This window comes from Arvicanthis niloticus, chromosome 16 (assembly GCF_011762505.2).
Source record: "Arvicanthis niloticus isolate mArvNil1 chromosome 16, mArvNil1.pat.X, whole genome shotgun sequence".
NCBI lineage: Eukaryota > Metazoa > Chordata > Mammalia > Rodentia > Muridae > Arvicanthis > Arvicanthis niloticus.
In genome coordinates this window covers 58,722,541-58,740,494 of record NC_047673.1, presented here as the reverse complement: position 1 = coordinate 58,740,494, position 17,954 = coordinate 58,722,541, and the positions used below count along the sequence as shown (strand labels likewise).

General features: G+C 53.5%; 4 protein-coding genes across 5 annotated transcripts in view; 2 read left to right on the top strand and 2 right to left on the bottom strand.

The window, feature by feature from the left end:
• Pde4c (phosphodiesterase 4C) overlaps positions 1–2,236 on the top strand; it is a 29,661-nt gene extending 27,425 nt beyond the window's left edge. Inside the window, exons 16-17 of one of the 2 annotated variants that reach the window (XM_076914285.1) lie at positions 6–188; positions 909–2,236. In XM_076914285.1, coding sequence (XP_076770400.1) covers positions 6–188; positions 909–1,124 — 399 coding nt within the window. In that variant the 3' untranslated portion in view covers positions 1,125–2,236. Of the gene's footprint in view, positions 1–5; positions 189–836 lie in introns of both variants that reach the window. The other variant, XM_076914284.1, reaches the window with a different exon arrangement.
• A 2,373-nt stretch (positions 2,237–4,609) lies between these two features.
• Positions 4,610–8,693, top strand: Rab3a (RAB3A, member RAS oncogene family). Its single transcript, XM_034520510.2, has 5 exons — positions 4,610–4,847; positions 5,798–6,025; positions 6,439–6,557; positions 7,174–7,298; positions 7,916–8,693. Exons 2-5 carry the CDS (start codon positions 5,798–5,800, stop codon positions 8,104–8,106), a joined length of 663 nt encoding a protein of 220 aa, XP_034376401.1. The 5' UTR covers positions 4,610–4,847; the 3' UTR covers positions 8,107–8,693.
• Mpv17l2 (MPV17 mitochondrial inner membrane protein like 2) lies at positions 8,590–11,157 on the bottom strand. The gene is made up of 5 exons (XM_034520511.2): positions 10,906–11,157; positions 10,522–10,692; positions 9,334–9,410; positions 9,077–9,205; positions 8,590–8,998 (listed from the first exon to the last, which is right to left on the bottom strand). Exons 1-5 carry the CDS (start codon positions 11,090–11,092, stop codon positions 8,960–8,962), a joined length of 603 nt encoding a protein of 200 aa, XP_034376402.1. The 5' UTR covers positions 11,093–11,157; the 3' UTR covers positions 8,590–8,959.
• A 2,128-nt stretch (positions 11,158–13,285) lies between these two features.
• Positions 13,286–17,048, bottom strand: Ifi30 (IFI30 lysosomal thiol reductase). Its single transcript, XM_034519844.2, has 7 exons — positions 16,848–17,048; positions 15,413–15,595; positions 15,241–15,315; positions 15,070–15,162; positions 14,251–14,403; positions 13,633–13,686; positions 13,286–13,542 (listed from the first exon to the last, which is right to left on the bottom strand). Exons 1-7 carry the CDS (start codon positions 16,965–16,967, stop codon positions 13,477–13,479), a joined length of 744 nt encoding a protein of 247 aa, XP_034375735.1. The 5' UTR covers positions 16,968–17,048; the 3' UTR covers positions 13,286–13,476.
• Positions 17,049–17,954: the final 906 nt, after the last annotated feature.

The following is a 17,954-nucleotide window of genomic DNA, read 5'->3' as shown; positions in this document are numbered from 1 at the left end:
CACAGGTCCTCCAGAGCCTGGTGCACTGCGCCGACCTTAGCAACCCTGCCAAGCCGCTACCCCTCTACCGCCAGTGGACCGAGTGCATCATGGCCGAGTTCTTCCAGCAGGGCGACCGGGAGCGTGAGTCAGGCCTGGACATCAGCCCCATGTGCGACAAGCACACAGCCTCAGTGGAGAAATCCCAGGTGTGTAGAGGGCCCCACTACAGGGTGGAGTCATTCTTTTTTTTCTTTTTAATTAATTAATTAATTAATTAATTAATTAATTAATGTATGTGAGTATATTGTCACTTGTCTTCAGACACACCAGAAGAGGGCATCAGATGCCATTGCAGATGGTTGTGAGCCACCATGTGGTTGCTGGGAATTGAACTCAGGACCTCTGGAAGAGCAGTCAGTACTTTTTTTTTTTTTTTTTTTTTTTTTTTTTTTTGGTTTTTTGAGACAGGGTTTCTCTGTATAGCCCTGGCTGTCCTGGAACTCACTCTGTAGACCAGGCTGGCCTCGAACTCAGAAATCCTCCTGCCTCTGCCTCCCGAGTGCTGGGATTAAAGGTATGCACCACTATCCAGCTAGGGCAGATTTTTGATTTGTTGTTTTAAAGACATCTCATTTTGTCACCCTGGCTGGCCTAGAACTCACTGGCTCAAGATCAGCCTGCCCCAGTCTCCCGCATGTTGTGCCAGGATGGTTTTTTTCAAAAGGATTTTGAAAGGATGAATAGGAGTTGGCAAATGAGCAGTCCAGGCTGAGAACAGCATGCAGCTGACTGTGAGATGGGGCTGAGTCTAGGTCTCACTGGGACTTACTTGCCCCTTCTGTGTTCACCCTAAGGTGGGATTCATTGACTACATTGCTCACCCACTGTGGGAAACATGGGCTGACCTAGTGCACCCCGATGCCCAGGAGCTGCTGGATACCTTGGAAGACAACAGAGAGTGGTATCAGAGCAGGATTCCCTACAGCCCTCCACACAGCACTGGCTCGGACAGGTTCAAGTTTAAGCTGACCCTGGAGGAGACGGAGGAGGCAGAGGAAGAAGAAGAGGGGGAAGAGGAGGAAGAAGAGGAAGGGCAGTACACAGCACTGAACAGAGAGTCCTCAGAGCCACCCAGCACTTAATTCCTGTCCTCCAAGGCCAACCCAGAGCCCAGCATCTGCTTTGTCTAACAAGCTGGGCTAGCCTGGACCATGAGGTCATGGTCAGGCACCTATGGGCTCTGATGCCTTCTCTTTTTACCAGTCAAAGATACAGCCAAGATTTACCCATAGCCAAGCTTGAGGTCCTGAAAGCCTGTGGCTGGGGTTAACTCTGACCACAGGCTTGGCTGGAATGACACCAGGGCCTGGGCAGTGCCACCTCATGTGTCTCAGAAGATGGACTCGGCTTCAGTCTGTACGCAGGCTACAGCAGGACTCTGTGTTCTGGTTTAGTTGATTTCTTCTTGGTGCTGAAGATGGAACCCCAGATTCCCATGGACTCTGTGAGCATAGTGACCCCCAGTCCCAACATAGGCCCTTGATGTCCTGCCTTCCCCAGTCCAGCCGCAAGCCTTTACTGAGTCCCTCAGGGGAGATCCCTTTTGTAAAATGCAGGCAGGGACTACCTCCCACAGAGGTCTGGTGTCTCGCCAATGGCTGCACAAGACTCTTCTTAGATACCGGGAGGCCAGTGACCCCTGCAGGCCTCAGGCTTGCCCTGAGCTGCTCATACACGTCATGAAAATGGTGATGAATCAGTGAGGATCCCCTTCTCCAACAAGATCGGGCTTCTCAAACCAGTGTGCCGCTGAAACACTGCTGTTCTCCACAGGCGTTCCCCAGACTCAGGAGGTGGAGACAGCTGGTCCACACTGGGCAGCCCGGCCTGAAATAAAAAGATCGAGAGTGTGGCTAAGGGGTGGAGCCAATGAGGGGTGTGGGCGTGGCTCTGGTAACAGAGCTTTAGCTTGTGGGAAGTCCTGAGTTCCATTTCTATCACTGCAAAAATAGAAATAAACCTGCTCACTCACTTGTGGGGAAACTGAGTCATAACTTGTCCCTCAAAGCTCTTGTGGGGAGTGGGCACTGGATTCTGGTGCCCCCTGGCGGTATGACTGATTCCCTGTTTGTTTTGTGTACCATTCTTTAGACTTTTTGAGACAAGGTCTCACATTCTCAAGTCCTATGTCAAACTTGTTTGCCGCAAAGTGCTTGGCTGGGGTAACAGGCGTGTGTCATAGGGTGGGTTCTCTCCCTTTCCCTCTGGGCCAGTAACCCTGCACCTAACCAAGGCCTCCAAGGAGCCAGAGTGGCAGGCGACTTCCTCTGTAAATATTATGACTCCGGCTATTCATCCCCTGGAGACACAAAAGGCCATCTTGGGTCACACACTGGGACATTTCCTTCTTCCTTCCAGATGTTTTAAGAGGTGACCCTTAGAGATTTCTTGTTAAACAAAGTAATATGTGTTCACTGTGGGAGAATTTATAAAGTCAAACTTATAAAGAAAATAAACTGTTGGGCCAGTGAGATGGCTCTGCAGGCCAAGGCGCTTGCCGCCAAGTCTGATGATGTGAGCTCCGTCCCTCGGACCCCCTAGGCTGCCCTCTGACACGCCCCTCTTTCCAACACAAATAAGGGAGCACTGTTTCCCTCTGTCTCTTCCGCCTGTGCTCTCGTTTTCCCAGGCCTTTAACACACATTTCATTTTTCGAGCCAGCCGCCCTGTACTCACTGTGCAGCCTCGAACTCAGAGATCCCTAAGTGGTATGTGATTAAAGGTTTCCATCACCATGCCGGCAGTTTTACCCACGTTTATAGTATGTTTATATGGATCATTTTGTGATCCAGGACGATGATGAACTCCCAATCCTCCTGCCTCAGGCTTCCAAGTGCTCCGATGGAATCTTGCCACCTACTGAACCACAAGCACAGTTCTCATGGAGCCCTTGCTTGATGGTGGAGGTGGCTGGTTTCCTCCCCCTGGCCTTATCCCTTGGGAATAAATCCAAATCAGGCTGGGGTGCACCAAGCTCCCCCTGCATTCTCTGTCCTCAAACCTGGACGGGGGTCCCCACTGTAGCCTCCGCGTGGGCCCAGAGCTCGCTAAGTAACAAACTGATGGTCACTTTGTGTCTCTGCACGAATGCAGGGAAAGCAGAAAATAAACTTCCTTGGAGGCCCAGGATTGGGCGGAGCTCTAGGCTCCTCGCGGGGGTGGACGAGCATCCAGGCGACAAGTTATTCTGGTCCCCTGGCGCCTCCGCAGCTGGCGGGGCGGTCTATAAATGGGGCCAGGCCAGGTTTCCAGTTCTGCTTCCTGTGGGGATGAAAGAGATGGGACGGCGAGGGAGAACAGGACAGACCCCAGATTCCCACCTTGGCAGGCGGGTTTGCAGGAATGAGTACGGTATCAAGGCCTGGAAGTCTGCATTTCTGCACTCAGCTTCCTGAGACACAGGGTCGCCTGGGTCCTAGTGTCCATATCGTAAAGGGCATGGGGTAGCTGCTCTCGAACCTTGTTTGCTTTCTTGGTCTTGTATTCCAATTTTGGACGACTTACGGGTCAGGATACTTCTGAGCCCTAAGTACGCAAGGAAGCATGGGGTTCTCTGGAGACCCGTCACACTCTTTTCTCTTTGCACAAAACCGGATTTTCTCCTTTATTTCTTTGCGACAGGGTTTTATCTGGATCAAGCTGGCTTCAAGACACTATGTAACTGAGGATGACCTTGGGCTTCTGTTCCCCGCCCCCCACCCTCCACCCCCCAGTGCAGAGAACAAGGGCCCTGGATCAACCCAGGCCTTCGTTGTTGCAATGCAGGTTCCCCGGCAAACTGAGAAATATCCTCCATTAGAAAACAGTTCTTTCTTTCTTTTTTTTTAATTTTTATTATTTATTTATTTGCTTGTTTGTTTTGTTTTTTGAGACAAAGTTTCTCCTCGTAGCCCTGCTGTCCTGGAACTCACTCTGTAGACCAGGCTGGCCATGAACTCACAGAGATCTGCCTCCATCTGCCTCCTGAGTGCTGTGATTAAAAACTTTTGTCTTTTTTTTTTTTTTTTTTGGTTTTTCGAAACAGGGTTTCTCTGTGTATCCCTGGCTGTCCTGGAACTCACTTTGTAGACCAGGCTGGCCTCAAACTTAGAAATCGCCTGCCTCTGCCTCCCAAGTGCTGGGATTAAAGGCGTGCGCCACCACCGCCTGGCCATTGTCTTTTCTAATGGGTCTTTTGAGCCCTAAAATTGTTGTAAGCAAGATGCATGCCTGTCATCCCAACACTTGTGAGGTACAGGCAGGAGGATCAAGAGTTCAGGATCAGCCTCTGCTACTTGGCAAGTTCGAGGCCAGCCTATATGAGACCATTTCTTAAAACAAAACCTAAACTCCTGACTGCTGCACATCTCAAAAGCAAGGGCCAAGGACTTCAAACCACAAGTTAACCAGAGCTGGGTCCTGGCCTCAGCCTCTCCGCCCTTCAAACACCTGACAATCACCATTGGAACGCTGAAGACGTAGGAGAGTACTGATTCGATATCCAGTCCGTCGCTCGAGAGCATCAGCCAATGAGAACTTCATGCCTCCCTAGGGCCCCGTCCTCCTGTAGCTTACCAGGCCCCGCCCCTCCCCGGCCTGTGCGGGCCAGTGGGGCCCCGCGGCTGTCGATGCGGCCCCTCCTCTAACGTCACAGCTTCGTTTGCATAGAAAGCCCCGCCCCTGGCTTTGCAGGACGTCAGCGAGGACTGCAGGGGCCTGAGCCTCCACCGCCGCCTGCAGCCCCCGCATCCTTTTCTGTGGCCCCGTCGCCAGCGCAGTCACCACGGTCGCCGTCGCCAGCGTTGTCTCAGCTTAGAGAGGGCAAGGTGAGCGCAACCCAGGGCCACACACCGCGAAGCCCGCGTTTCACCGACAGCCAGGGGGCCAAGGGGGGAGCGCGACTCGGGTGTAGTGGTTATGGGTCTAGCATCTGTCCCACACCCCCCACCCCTCACCCTTAACCTGGCACCTGGAGTCCGGGCTCTGCGACAAAGGGGGAGGGGGAAGGCCAGGCTGCGGGAGGCTTGTGCGTGCTCGTGCTTGTGTGGTGAACACGCATGTGCGCGCCCGCTAGGCTTGGAGATGCTCGCGTGACCTCAGGACGCGCAGCGTGCACACTTGTGAAACCTTGTGCGTGCATGTTGCGCGTGCGCGTGGGTCCCAGTTCAAGTTTGCGCTCACACGCGTGTGGAGCCATGCGCGTGTGTGTTGTGTTCTCGCAGATGGCCAGGTGTAGTCGTGCATGGGTGCAGGGAGCAGTGTTCACACATGAGCTTGCACATACCATACATGACTGCTTGTTTCTCCAGTTAGCACCACTCTTGCATGCAGGGCAGGGGTTTGGGATGGGGGGGAGGGAGGAAGAGGGCGCACACGTGCGCGCACACGCTTGGTTTTATGCATGTGAGCTTGCGTTCCATACTGTCTCCATCACGTGATGCGGCTATCTGAGGGCCCCAATTCTATCAGGAGAGGAATAAGGATGAGGGAGAACTGGGAATCCTCCTGTACTCATACTCCCGTGTGGGTCTCTTTAGGGTAATTAGAGATTAATGGGAAGGCAGAAGAAGCCTCAGTCTCCCTCCAGGGTGCAGGGGAATCTGAGGTTCACAGCCTCCTTAAAACCTTGGGCCTGTCAAGGTCACAGCTTGAGCTATGTTTGGGGGAAGCGGGCATGTGACATTGGGAGGGGTCCTCGCCTACACTTGTGCAGTGCCCACCCTGTGTGTGGTCCTGCGGCTCCCTTCAGGCCCTCTGTGTGCCCCGCCTCCCACAGATGGCGTCGGCCACAGACTCTCGCTATGGGCAGAAGGAGTCCTCAGACCAGAACTTCGACTATATGTTCAAGATCCTGATCATCGGGAACAGCAGCGTGGGCAAAACCTCATTCCTCTTCCGCTACGCAGACGACTCCTTCACTCCGGCCTTCGTCAGCACTGTTGGCATAGACTTCAAGGTCAAAACCATCTACCGCAACGACAAGAGGATCAAGCTGCAGATCTGGGTGTGTAGGGCTGGAGGGGAGATGTCGCCCTCCACCCAGGGGCTCAGGCATGCAGGTGTTCTCAGCTCTCTCACTGTGGTCCATAAGAAAAGGAAGCCAGGTAGCTGAGGCTAACCCTCAATTGGTGCTGGGATTTAAGGTCTGCATCTGCACCAGAATGTGTTTCTTGTTTTCTTAAGTCCTGTGCGTCCCCACTTCATTCCTGGCATATAGTGGCACAGGACACTTGGGCAGCACCCAGTGTGTGTCTGTCAAGTGTTTACGTGGTCTTTCAGTGACCCATCTGGGTCGCTGCCTGCTTTTCCTGACCCACCGTCCCTGGGCCTCAAAGTGGTTGCCTGGACAACCTTGGAGTACATTTTCTCTCGGAGGGGCTGCTGTGAGGTCCCTTCTGACCTCTTTCTTTCCCCCAGGACACAGCAGGGCAGGAGCGCTACCGTACCATCACCACAGCCTACTACCGAGGCGCTATGGGCTTCATCCTAATGTATGACATCACCAACGAGGAGTCCTTTAACGCCGTGCAGGACTGGTGAGCAGCCCACCCACTCAGAACGCAGAAGGCTCTCAGGGTGGGACTGGAGGCAGCGGAGCGGTGGCTTAGTTGGTAGACGACTGCCTGGCTAAGACAAAGCTGGAGTTCATCCCCGGCATGTCCGAAAGACAACAGAGACTAGGACTCTGCTGGGACAAACCGGGTGGCTGTCTCCAGTGCTCGGGGCTGTGGAAGGACACTGTAAGCTAGACACGGGGCCTCCCACTGATTCCTAGCATTGACGTGTTCTGTCCACCCAGCCGGTGGTCAGGTCAGGTCTGTGGTCCCAGCTACTTAGGAAGGCCAGGCAGGAAAACCACTTGAGCCCCCTTGTCTGAGATCAAGCACTTGCCTAGCATGTGTGAGAACCTGGATTCTAGCCTCAGCACCACACATGAACTCCTCAGGTCTCAATGTTCAGTCATATAGAACACTGGCCGTCGTCCCAGCATCTGGGAGGCAAAAGGATGGAGGGAGAGGTCCAGGATAACCTGGGCTCATGAGGAAGGCCTATCTCAGTCACCAAGGGGCGGGTGGTCTCTCTTGCAAGGGCTAGACTCGGGGATAGGGCTGGGTCCTCCAGCATCCTTTCAGCCTCTGGCTGCCTCCACAGGTCCACTCAGATCAAAACATACTCATGGGACAATGCCCAGGTGCTGCTGGTGGGGAACAAGTGTGACATGGAAGACGAGCGAGTGGTATCCTCAGAACGCGGCCGGCAGCTAGCTGACCACCTAGGTGAGTACCAAGAACCATGGCCCTTACCCGGACACCTGACAACTACACCCAGTGTCTCACGGATCAGGGTTGAGTCCAGGTGGTTCATACTTGAGAAAACTAGGCCTTACCCAGGAGGCTTTGGCCACGGGTCTTGATGGGCATGGAGGTGTTTGCTGTGTCAGCTGTCAGTCATGGGCTACCATCAAGGTGCTGGGCTTGTGAGGTTTTTGAACTGGAAAGAGAAACATAGGTGGAAGAGGCGGAGCCTGGCTTCCTGGAGCAGGCACTGCATACCTGTGTGGGAAAGAACAGTGGCTGGGATAGGCAGAGTAGTGACAGCGGCGCGTGACCGCCCCCTGGAGGAACTGTGGCTGTTACTACATGCTGAGCTGCCAGGAAACAGGTTGTCTCTGGAAAGGGACTATGAAGCCTGGCTGGGAGGCAGGTGGAAGGGGTGTCTCACCAGGGTGCTCAGTATTATCCAGAGGGACGGTGGTAATGGGCAGCTCACCCAGGCTAGCGTGGCCTTCCCTGGGGACCCTCCAGTGCCTTTAAAGCAGTGGGAGCGACCCTCAGAGAGGGCCTGTGTTTGGAGACTGCAGCTCCGTTGTCATTCCTCCATTCCCCCAACGCAGGCTTTGAGTTCTTTGAGGCCAGCGCCAAGGACAACATTAATGTCAAGCAGACCTTTGAGCGTCTGGTGGATGTGATTTGTGAGAAGATGTCAGAGTCCCTGGATACTGCGGACCCTGCGGTCACAGGCGCCAAGCAGGGCCCCCAGCTCACTGACCAGCAGGCTCCACCTCATCAGGACTGTGCCTGCTGAGTGACCTCCCTTCCCGCTGCCAGGGGCTCGTCCCCCATCCCCTGTCACCCTATTTATTATTGTAGCTATTTATTTATTTATTGGGGATGCGCCCTGAGCGCACCCCTCCCCGCCCTGTACATACCTCCACCCAGCTCTGCCTGCTATATTGTGGTCACTGCTGCTTCCTCCTTTAAGTCCCTTCCTGCCATTTTTGTTTTTGTAAACCATCCCATCCACAGTTGTCAGTTGTGAAGAGGGGACCAGATGTCACTCTGCAGCAGGCTGATGGGAGATGGCAGGGCCTGCCAGCTGTGCAGCTGAGGGATTGCCATGTGCACCACCTGGTTGACAGACTGGCCTCCTGCCCTATACTTTGGGATAGATGGGGTATGGGGGGGATATATTCGCCACTTTGGGATACCCCCCAAACCTGTTCTGACGTCATGGGTGTCAAATGTGTCCCACACCTCCCTAGAAGTTATGAACACTACACACAGTCAATAAAGCAAATGGACCTTGTTGAGTCTCTGCTGGCCCAGCCCCTGCACCCACCCCACAAGGCAGTCCTTGACATTTAAGAGAATTTAATGAAATTTCTGCACTGCTACCCAGCCTTGCGTCCAGTTTTCTGAGGCCAAACCAGACCCCACTTCAAGGCCGTGGAGCTCGCCCTTGCCTTTGTCCAAGCTGACCAAGGACTTCATGGTCCCAGTGGAAAGCCACACAGGGACAGTCTCTGGTGGACTCAGAAGGGGCTGCTGGTCCAAGCACGGTTGGCCTGGCATTTGGACAAGGCCTGGAGCTTTTGACCTGCTTCAGAACCTCTTGTGGGAGCATGTCCATCGGCCAACTCTTCTGCTGGGCTTCAGGTTCAGTCTGCGCAGCCCGGAGTCTGGAGTGGTTCCGGGGCCTGTATGCAGCAGACGGATGGTCACGCAGGCACAGGGTGGAACCCACACCCTCCCCCGCTCCATGGGGTTGAGCTCACCCAGTACTTCAGATAGGACAGGTATGTGTCCCAGCCCAGTGTCAGCCCATTGATATAGGTGACTCGGAAATGAGAAGGGATGAAGAGGAAGTTCACCAGCTGGGCAGCTGGCCACACACACCAGTCGGCCTACGGAAAGGCGGGGCCACCGTGAGGGCAGGGCTTGGAAAGTGGGTGGGGCCAAGGCCTTGGGAGTGGGTCTGGAGGGTAGAGTGGGGGTGGAGCCATGTTGAGAGGACCCACAGGGGCATGCCCACCTTGTAGAAGTCCCAGAATTTGGCCCGCAGTTCCTGGAAGCTCTCCTCTAGTGTCTGGCCCTCCAGGCTGCCAAGGCCTGGGAAGAAGACCAAGAAGTGAATGTAACGGCTGAGGTGGCTGCAAGGCAGAAGCAGGTCTCAGGCAGGGTACCAGGGCGGGTCCAGGAGAAAAGAGAGGTTGGTGTCAGGGAAGTCATGGGCCCATGCTCTTCCCAGAACCACAGGATCCAGTTCACTCCTCAATCCTGCCTCAGTCCCACCCCAACCCTTTCCCTCAGGTCACTCTCCTGCATGTACTACGTTCATGCCTGGACTAACTGCAGACTTGTATCTAGGCTACCCAACAGTTTCTCAGGCATTGTCGTTGCCACTCTTAACTCTCCCATCTGGTCTCCTAACCCCTTTGGCTCCCTGAGGGTCTGCTCCTATTGAAGGAACACTCTCTAAGAGAGAATATAAAAATGCAATATTGTTGTAACCTCAGTTCTGGGGAGGGAGCGAGGCAGGACTGTCACAAGTTTAAGCCAGCCAGGGCTACACAGTGAGACCATCCCTGTGCTAAAAGTTGCCTTTATTTTTCAACTCGACTAGAATCATCGGAGAATCTCCAGGGGCTGTGTATATGCACTATCTGTGGCATGCTTGTATAGGCTTATGTAATTAAGTTAATTGACGTGGGAAGACCCAGGGTCCTGGACTGGTCACGAGTGGAGAAATAATCTGAGCAAAGCAAGAGAACATGCAGTTCTCTCTCTGGCTGAGATGTGACTAGCTGTGTGCAGTTCCTGCCTTGATTTCTCCACAACTGTACCTGGAAAACCCTTCCTGCTACAGTTGGTAGCAAACTTAAGTCAGCCTGAGTATATGATGTCTCCTAGAACAACAACAACAAAAAACCAAAAACAATGAAAGGCCACACCGGGCGTGGTGGCACATGCCCATAATCCCAGTACTTGGGAGGCAGAGGCAGATGAATCTCTTGTGAGTTTGAGACCATCCTGGTCTTTAGAGCCAGTTCCAGGGCAGCACGGTCTACACAGAGAAACCCGGTCTCAGGAAAGAGAGAGAGAGAGAGAGAGAGAGAGAGAGAGAGAGAGAGAGAGAGAGAGAGAGAGGCCCCGTCAGCGCTCCCCTAAGTACAAACCAGGTCTTGCCCATCACGACCCCTGAAGCCAAAGTGCTCCTTACCCAGGAAGTACCAGACGCCCAGGATGGGAGATGCCACTGTCTGATCCACTAGCACCTTCTTCATCACACTCGGGAGGCTTCGTAGGCCCGACGCGGGGAGGAGGCGGTCCAACCACAGGTACCAGAAGTGTAGGAATGGGCCCATGCTGCAGCCCACCGCGAACATGCTGGCTGCGGACAGGGAGAGTCAGGACAGAACCTCCTGGCGAGGTGACAGGACCCATGAGAGTGGGTGCCCGGTCCCAGGGTGACCAACAGGTCCCATCAGAGCAGATGCCCGGTCCCAGAGTGATTGACAAGCCCCAGGAAGGTGGCCGCCCAGTCCAAGGGTGACCGATAGGTCTGTCTGGGGGTCCGGCTACTTCGCAGAGCGGTCCCGCTCACCTGAGCGCCGCGCGCTGAACCTCTGTCCAGGCCGCGCGCGCACTTCCCAGGCCTGTCGCGCGCCATCGCCCGCGGCCATGAGAACGCCGCAGCCCAGTGTGTTGGTGACGAGCAGTGCGCGGCCCTGGAACATCGGGCGCCCCGCAGCCAGCGCCTTGCGAGCCCAGCGCCAGCCTCCAGAAGCCATCGCTGGGACAGACACTAGGGAGCAGCGGCAGCCGGAGCGCCGGCCCCGCACCAATCACATGCCGTGCCAAAGAACCGCCCTATTCAGATCGGACCAATCCAAAACCCCAAGGCTCCGCCTCTCGAAGGAAATGACCAATCGTCCTCGAGCGTTGCGGCACGCAGCTCACGCCGAACACGGAAGTCCTGTTTTGCTTTACCTGCCCTGTTCCTGCTCCCAGCGGACCAATGGGCAAGCGCACATGAGTCTCGGGGACAGCCCCCGCGGTGTCCCGCCCCCTGAGCCGAGCTGGCCAATCGTGGGTCGTTGCCTTGCGCTGAGCCGCCTCGCCCACAAAGCCTTCTGGGAATGGGCGGGGCAAGGAGCATTTGCGAAGCTGCTCGGACTTGACCTTGGTGTGACCTCTCCTGTCCCAGTGAAGCTGCTCAGGCAAATTCAAGGACACTGGTCTAACCTCAGCTGTTTGAGACCTGTTCTCATGTAGCCCAGGCTGGCCTTGAACTACTGTCACCTCCATCGCTGTGCCACCTGTCTGCGTTTCGCAGACTGAATAGGAGGAGTTCATTATGCAAATTTCGTGTATTGATGTCTTCACAGCAACTTTGTGTCGCTGCAGAAACAAACATCCTTACTTCCTTTATTCTTTAACCCTACACAAGCCACCAGACTGTTCTCGGATGCCCGAGTTCTCGACTATCTCACCTGCCCTTTCCAGGAAAGTCTTATTTTTTCCTGCAGTGAACACATCCTCCCGACCCCCATCAAATCTCTGCCCCATCACGGGCTACGGATTTATCCATGAATTTCTGTTCTGCCTAAGGAACTCCTACTCATTCTTCAAAACCCAATTCTAAAGTGCCTATCTTACTTATACTGACTCTTTTTTTTTTTTTTTTTTTTTTTTTTTTTTTTTTTTTTTTTTTTTTTTTTTTTTTTTTTTTGGTTTTCCGAAGACAGGGTTTCTCTGTGTAGCCCTGGCTGTCCTGGAACTCACTCTGTAGACCAGGCTGGCCTCGAACTCAGAAATCCTCCTGCCTCTGCCTCCCAAGTGCTGGGATTAAAGGCGTGCGCCAACACCGCCAGGCACTTATACAGACTCTTAAAGCACACATCGCATCCTTCCTCCCCGTTCCATCCTGGCTTCATTAAACTAGAGATAGGTTTGGTTCTGCATTTCCTGAACAGGAGACTGACTCATCAGTAACTGGTCTTTGGCATCTTAAGGTGTGATGGTCACTACTGTCAATCAGACAAGATCTAGCGTCACCTTGAAGACAAGCCTCGGGGCAAATGAGATGGTTGGTCTAGGACAGAGGTTCTCAACCATCCTGATGCTGAGACCCTTTAATATTGACTTCAACCATAAGTTTTATTGTTAGGTAATTTTTCTACTGTCATAATTGTAAATATCTGATATGTGACCCTGTGAAAGGGTTATTTGACCCCCCCCACCCCCAAGGGGTCTGGATGCACAGGGTGAGGGCTGCTCTTCTAGACTGTTCGCCGAGGTGACAAGATCCCGACCCCGAATGTGGGTGGCACCGTCCTATGTGCTGGAGTTCTGGATGAATTAAAAAGTTGCAAATGGCTGAGCAGTGATGGCCCACACCTTTAGTCCCAGCACTCAGGAGGCAGAGGAAGTTAGAATCTAGCCTGCTCTACAGAGCAAGTTCCAGGACAGCCAGGGTTACATGGAAAATCCTGACTCCACACACTCTGTCCCCCAAATAGGAGAAAGTGGGTGGGGCATCAGCATTCACCTGCCTGCTTCCTGACTGTGCATACAATGTGACTTCAAGCTCCTGCCCGGACTTACACACACTGACATACACAGACACAAAGACACACACACAGATACACACACACACAGATACACACACACACTGACATACACAGACACACACAGACACACACACACACACACACACACACACACGAGATGGGTTATACTCTCATAAAGTGAGCCAGCACAGAGCCAGTGTGCACCTTCCTTCCTTAAGTAGCTTTTGTGTTTTTGTTTTGTTTTTTGTCATACAATGAAAAAGTAACTCATAGAGACCCCCATTGCTTGGCTCTTCAGAGAAGCATGAACTCCGGGGTCTGGGGCATTGAGTGACGAGCAGGTGCAGAACCCTGGGTCACAACTCTACATCAACGACAAAAACACAAACTCCAACTTCAGGAAAAAGGAACTACAGCAATATAGATGATTTATTCAATGAATTTAAATGTAGCACCATTTAAAAATAAGGCAAGATTCTTGACTCTGAGAAGTTTTGAGCCTGGGTTTCGTGGGACCTGTGCAGCTCTTTCCTGGCTCGGTGGCACTTCTTACAGGTTCTCAGTCTGAACAAGCTGGGCAGGTTTGCTTGGGACCATGGCCTTCACTTATAGCAGACCTTCCTGGGGGGGTCGGCCATGGAGGAGCAGATGTCTGGCTTCTCCATTCCCTGGAGGGGGACGAAAGGCCAGAAATGGGGAGCCTCTGGGAAGATTCAACCCCCTCCCCAGATGAACCCCATGATTCATGCCCAGCTTACCTGGTACAGCTGACAGACTAAACTCAGAAGTTGGCTGGGGTCCTTCAAAGGTTTCTGCATATCACAGGAGACATGGTTAAGCACAGCTGGGTCAGGGGCTTGAGCCTGGGAGCTGAGGTAGGAGGATCACGGATTGTTCCAGAACAATCTCACTTGTACTGACCTAGGCCGGGGAGCTGAGCTGTCACTCTGATACGGGTCCTCGGAGTACAAAGACTCTTATGTGAGGCCAGAGCTCAAAATGGGGTATCTTTCTTGTCTTTTGTTATTTCTGTTTTGGTGTCTTTTTTGTAATTAAAATATTATTTTTAGATTTGTTTATCTTATTTCATGTGTAGGGATGTTTTGACTGCAAGTATGTCTGTACACCATGTTTATGTAGTACCCAGGGCGGCCACAAGAGGGCAGTAGATCCCTGGAGCTGGAGCAAGTACGCCACGTGCTTGCTGGCACTTGAACTCAGGTCATCTGCAAGACCGGCCAGTGCTCTTAACCAGTGCTCTTAACCGCTGAGCCTGGAGTCACTGATGCAGCAACACTAACCATGCCCACCTTTTTACATGACTCTGGGGCTTTGAACTCAGACTGTGCTGCCCTGGCTGGCTAGAAAGTTCTTACCTCATTGACCAGCACCCAGGGAACATACTCATGAGGTGGCTGTAGGGCATCTGTGAGCTGGGCGTTCTTGTGCATAAGCTGTGTGCCCCGTTTTCCGGTGGCACACTCCATGATGCTTTCTGGTGACACCTCCGGAGCATACACCTGCAGGCACTGTGAGGAGGAGGACACACTACTCAGTTCCCTCATTATTTCGCCATCAATCCCCGAGTGGCTCCAGACAAGCCTCTTCCCTCTCACTGTCCGCCTGGGTGGAGGTTCCTTGAAGCTGAGCCTTTGGGTGCTCTCGCCTCCCAGTAACACCGGATTTGCAGCCTGTGGCCCCTGGTATCTCATTATCCCAGGGCCTTCTTGCATGCCGATCCCTCTGCTGGCAACACCCTACTACTTCCTTGGTGTCTCCTAGCTACTCACTCACCTTCCTTCACTCTCCAGTCCCACCAAAGGAGCAGGGCTGGGAGTGTCCCACAGGCTCTAGGAGGCTGAGAGGCTGATGTTTGAGAAGCTACGGTAGCGATTGGAAAGTTGTGAATCAACTTTTGGATGTTATTTCCCACAATGCCCTGGGAAGCAGGCTCGGCCTGGCTTATCTCCTGTCACCTGTGTCTTGTGTCTACAGATAGTGAATATCCCAGGCTCTGCTCACAGATGTAAAGGTTTTCCCTTATAAAAACTATATGGAGAAAGTCATTCCCAGCGCTAGGGGCGTGAGCCCTTGCCTAGAACCCCCCAGTGAGGGTCTGGGGGCGTGGCTGAGGGATGGAGCCCCTGTCTAGATATTGGAACCCTGGCTACACAACTTCGTACCCAGCGACTCACCGGTCCGAGTTTCTTCTCCATATCCTCCATCGCCTCCATACAGACGATGGTTAGAAGCGCCGCCTCCTTTTCCAGGGTATCCAGCAGACAGGCCTGGAGAGGCAGGCAAGTGTTGTCTGGAGAAAGTGGCCAACCCCGCCTCCCTTCGTGGCAGGTCTGCACTCAGCTTACCTCCACTTTGTTCAGTCTACACTCCAGCTCCCCGTGTTGGCATGTGAACTCCCACGTACCGCTGAGATTTCTCTCCTGCAAGATACCGATGGAGCTTGGTGAGCTCAGGTGACCAGGCGTTCCTGTCCCTCAGCATCCTCTTGCTTCAATTTCCCGCTCCTGCCCCCAGCACCTGTGCGTTTCCGTAGGGCACCAGGGTGATGTTAATTATTTCCATAGTCATCAGCCAAGTTGGGAACAAATTTCGGACGAGGAAGTAGCGACAGGCTCCACACAGGGACTCATAATACAGGCTCACTCTGACAGGTGGTTCAGGGGGCAACGGGCGTGGCCCAAAGAGGCACAGGTCGTGGGTCTGAAAGGAGGAGAGGGGTCTGGTGAGGTGTGGCCCCGGTCATCCCCAAGCTTCCTAGCCCGGCAGCCTTATGCCAAGACGCTAATAGTTCGGTCAGCCTTGTGGCACTGTAGACTAGAGGTTTCTTTGCACATGTTGGGTGAGCGGTCTCCCGATGAGCCACACCCCGGGAACTCTGAGGTTTTCTAGACTCTTGTTCTGCAATCACAGTTTATCTGAAAAACGGAACCCGACAGTCTCTCAAACAGGAGGTGCTCAGTGAATGCACAATCTTTAACTATATTCAGGAAGTGCTAAGACATGCATATTTCTAGCACCCGGGAGGCAGAGGAAGAGTTCGAGGCCAGCCTGTGAGTTCCAGGACAGTCAGCGCTACACTGAGACTCTGTCCCTCCCACAAACAAAACAGAAAACCAAAACAAATCAAAACAAGAAAAATAAAGTAAAAGAAAAATAAGATATATATATATATTTCTAGTTGCTACTCTTTCAGCCTTGTCCAGAGATGCAAATTCTGAAGCCAAATGCATATATAATGCATATATTCATTCTCTCTCTCTCTCTCTCTCTCTCTCTCTCTCTCTCTCTCTCTCTCTCTCTCTCTCTCTCTCTGTATGTGTGTGTGTGTAATTTTGCGCACTACAGCTGAACTGATGCCTTTTACCCACGAGACTCTAATTATTCTTCCTCTCTAGGGACCTAGGGAAACTTCACCTAGTCTGACACCAGACTAGACACAGTGCCTGAGGCGTGCAAAGACTTCCGGTCCCGGGGAGGGCGGCCCAAGTCTGAGCAAGGATCTAGGCGTGCGGGGCATGTGTTTGCTCCATGTCAGAAGCACGCAATTCCTCTCTTCTTCAGCTGGAACGCACCCAGTAAGCGACAAGAATTGCGTGAGGGTGGAGACCAGACAGTGGCTCAACAGGTCTGAAGCAGAATACCCCCCTACACCCCGTGCGCGTGCCCCATTCCTCAGCTCTTGACTCAGACATATACCGTAGGTGGTTGATAAATGCTCACAGACAAGGAGGGCAGGGGATAGCTGTGTTTTTCAGACCTGAGTTGGGGAAGCGAAAGGATGTGGACAGGGTGCTCAGAGTCCAGGGACTGGATTAGGGATGGCGGCCCTGAGCTTGACAGCTTTCCCTGGGTACTTTAGAGTTCCCCAAATGAGTTCACGAAATAAGTGCAGAGAAGTCCCTATGCTGACAGGCATCTGATCCTCGGCCCCTTCCTACGTCGCGGTCCATACCTTGCAGGTGGCTGCACCCTCGGAGGACGCTTGCGGCAGGGACGCAGTGGCTGCTCTGGGAACCTCGAGTAGGAACAGCAGAAGCAGAAGGGAGAATGGTAGGAGCGGAGACCACGACATGGCTGCGGAGGAAAGAGCTGGCCAGACCACTTGGTCAGGCCAGGAAGGCGGGAGACTTTAAGCAAGTGGAAGCCCCACCCACTGAGACCACGCCCCACTCCGGTTCCTTCTAACCCTGGGTCTCCTTTCCTGAAGGCTCCGCCCCAGCCAGGTACTGGCCCAAAATCACGAGGCCACAGGACTTTGTCCAGCTTCCCCCCCCCCCCCCCGCGCCGCCTGCATGTCCGGTCACGTGAGGATTTTGGATCGGGGATTAGAAGGGGGACTCCAGACAGTGACCAACCGAATGACAGGAGGCAGAGTCTTCATATTCTTCCCTTGAGCTCAGCGGAGGTGGGGGAGTGACACATTCTCATCACTAATTCTTATCCCCACCACTCCAGGTCATGGCAAGCCAACCCCGCCCGGCACATCCCCCCACCTCCGCTGATTAAGGCTGCTGCAAAGAAGAAAACTCAGGCAGGGCAACTTCCCATCTCTGAGGTCCTGGGCCCTGGCTTGGGTTGAGGGCATGGCTGGGGTACTTGCTTCCAGCAACTGAGAGTGTGGGCAGAGACGTGCCTGACTCCAGGACCCTGCCTCTATCAGCTGTGGTTTCCCGTCTGTGAAATGGGACACAAGTGACACTGTGGATAGAGTCACCAGGAAAAAAAAAATCAGAGGTGACCTAGGCTGGGCTGGAGCTTTCGCACCAAGTCAGATTGAAAACTGAACACTGGGTCCCAGGAGCAGTGAAAGGCCACAGAACAGTAGCACCAGCAGGACAAGTTGCAGCTCCAAGGGGGAGAAACCCTGGTTTTCTGTGCAGGAGACATCAAGCTAGAGGGGATGGCAGTTTCCAGAGTCCCACAGCTGATAGGGACAGCTACAGGCTGAGGGGTTCTGTTCTAACCAAGACTTGGTATTCCAACCCCCATCCCTCCACAAACTGGCAGAAACCACCCGAGCCACGCCCCCAGCTCCTCACTGGGAGATTCTGAGGGGTTC